General features: G+C 41.0%; 1 protein-coding gene across 1 annotated transcript; it reads right to left on the reverse strand.

The window, feature by feature from the left end:
• Positions 1-821: 821 nt before the first annotated feature.
• On the reverse strand, positions 822-1,490 carry LOC149281971 (noggin). Its single transcript, XM_089498902.1, has one exon. The coding sequence runs from the start codon at positions 1,488-1,490 to the stop codon at positions 822-824; it is 669 nt and encodes a 222-aa protein (XP_089355028.1).
• Between the last annotated feature and the right edge of the window lie 900 nt (positions 1,491-2,390).

Genomic DNA, 2,390 nt, shown 5'->3' on the forward strand with positions numbered 1-2,390 from the left:
AACCCACCACAATGGTAGGTGTGAAGGACACGTGTAGTCTAACAGAAATATCACCCCCACTCCTCCTGCAACACAGCCCTGGGCAAGTACAGAAGCCTGGTGTCCCCAAAAATAATTTAAATGCTAAAAATAAATAAAAACAGAAAAATATATCTAACAATCATCCTTGTGTTTTCTTAAACATCTAGAAGCCAGGTTAGCTACAATGTAACTTAAACAGGACAGGAGATCAATAGTTTAATATTTAGTGGTTCTCTTTAATTCTGCACTTTTTAAAAACTTTACTACAAGGGGGAGGAATGGATAAAAAATAAAAGAATAAATAGCATTTACAAGAATCCTTACCTATGTTTTAATGTGTTCAGTTTATGCACAATAATTTGAAAAAATATATATATGTTTTTTGTTTTATTTCTGTAGATTTCTTTTGTTGTAGTCTGAGGTCCATCAAAAAATGCAGTTTTCCCAAATAAAAGGGGGAAAAATATTCTATATTAAAAGTTATTTTTTTTAAAAAAAAATCATAAAATAACATTTTTAAAAAATCTTCGCAATGCGAAGTGCTCTTTGCATATAAATACACATACAATAGCCAAAAAAATATTAAAAAATATAATAAAATAAAATTAAACACAACCAGATTGCTAAACTTGGAAATACAGTAGACACTGGTTATTTAAAAGAATAATACTGACCTTTTTAATAGTAATTTAGACTGACACCATATATACACACATATACATTCCTACATTATACAGTGCACACAACATTAACCATAAAGCCATGTCTTTTGCAATAAAAAATGAAAGTCTTTGACAGTCTTAACATGAGCATTTGCACTCAGATATGATAGGGTACTGGATAGGAATCCATTGGCACCTTTGAAGTAACCTGCGTTGACATCTCCACCTTAAGATGGTCAAATGCATCGACTTGGCAGCTTTGCAAACCATGCCTTCTGGTACAGAACAAGACCTTTTACTGTAGCAGCTGCCCACTTTCACATAACGTGGCCAAAACCTGGTCCCTAGGTCATTCCACGTGTATAGGACGGGGCAGTAGGAATATGCCCATACCCACATTTGCAATTTTCTTCTGAGCTTCTTGCTCAACTTGTGCTTCTTGCCCTGAAGACCTTCATAAAACTCCAAACCTTTGATATCTGCAGGCATTGCCCCAGAGGGCTTCTGCCTGAGAAGGAGGTCCAGCTCCCCAAGGTCTTCCACACCAACCCTGTCCTCCGGTAGATTGATGGCCATGAAGTTTGGGTCAAAGTGACCAGCCATGAGTGTCCTTAGCACTGTCTCGTTAAGGTCTTTGTCCTTAGGGTCAAAAATAGGATCCGGATGCTCAATAAGATCCACCAGTGGCAGGTTTTCACTAGGAGCTGGTCTGATGTGAAGATAATGCTGACATGACCCTTGGTCAATACGAAGTCCCAGAAAGACCACCAGGGCATATATAGTCACAATGCACTGAGGATGATACATGCTTATCACAGCCACACACTATGAGAAAAAGAGTTCTCCTCTTTTTGCCAAAGATCATAAATAATGCATCAGAAATATTGGGGGGAGGGGTGAAGGGGGTCAGTTATCCCAGGTATCCAGAGGCTTCAATGCCACCACCTTTCATTGCAGTCCACAAGAGCTCTGATTGTGGATACTTGAACAGTCCCAGCGCTCAGCCCCTAATGGCACCAGCTTGTCTGCCTGCAAGGTCCAGCCTCCCCCTTGTTAAATATTCTTCACTTTCAGCTGGATCACCATGGTAACCAGAGACTCAATTTCTCCAAGAGTGAAAGGAGTATAGCAGGGGAGGTGTAGCAAGACACACAAAAAAGTCCCAAATGAAGTTCTGGTTTCTTATTTTTTTTCCTTTGCTACTCCCAAGGCTCCTTGGTTTAAAAGCCACCAGGGGAATCTGCGAGGTCCTTAGAATTGTCCATGAATTCCCTGCAGACTATGTTCTCTGAGGTTCCCTGCAGACTATGTTCTCTGGATCTGCTGAGGTCCTTGCTCTGTAAGACTCCTTCAGTGCTCTGTAGTAATTCTGCAAGACTGGAGAGCTGTACCTTGTCCCACAGCCTGCTTAGGATATATTAGCCAGGCTCCATACGGCTGTGATGTAATTCATGTTTAAGTAGTGTGGTAGCCTGTGGTCAGGGTTGGTTGCCTGGATGACACCTCCCTCTTCTTTTGAGTGGTGGACCTGAAGAAGGAGGAGGGGGTGTCTACTCCTTAAAGACTACAGCCAATGGGATTCCGGCGCCCTCTGGTGGCCTGAATCAACATGACCATTGATACAAGTTCCTAAGCAGATACATTGTAACAAATGCCTTACACCCGATTGATACAGAATTCTGAAAGTGAAAACGCTGCTTATTCTAC

Source organism: Sceloporus occidentalis, unplaced genomic scaffold (assembly GCF_023333645.1).
Source record: "Sceloporus occidentalis isolate IW3139 unplaced genomic scaffold, rSceOcc1.0.p SCAF_126, whole genome shotgun sequence".
NCBI classification, from domain to species: Eukaryota; Metazoa; Chordata; class Lepidosauria; order Squamata; family Phrynosomatidae; genus Sceloporus; species Sceloporus occidentalis.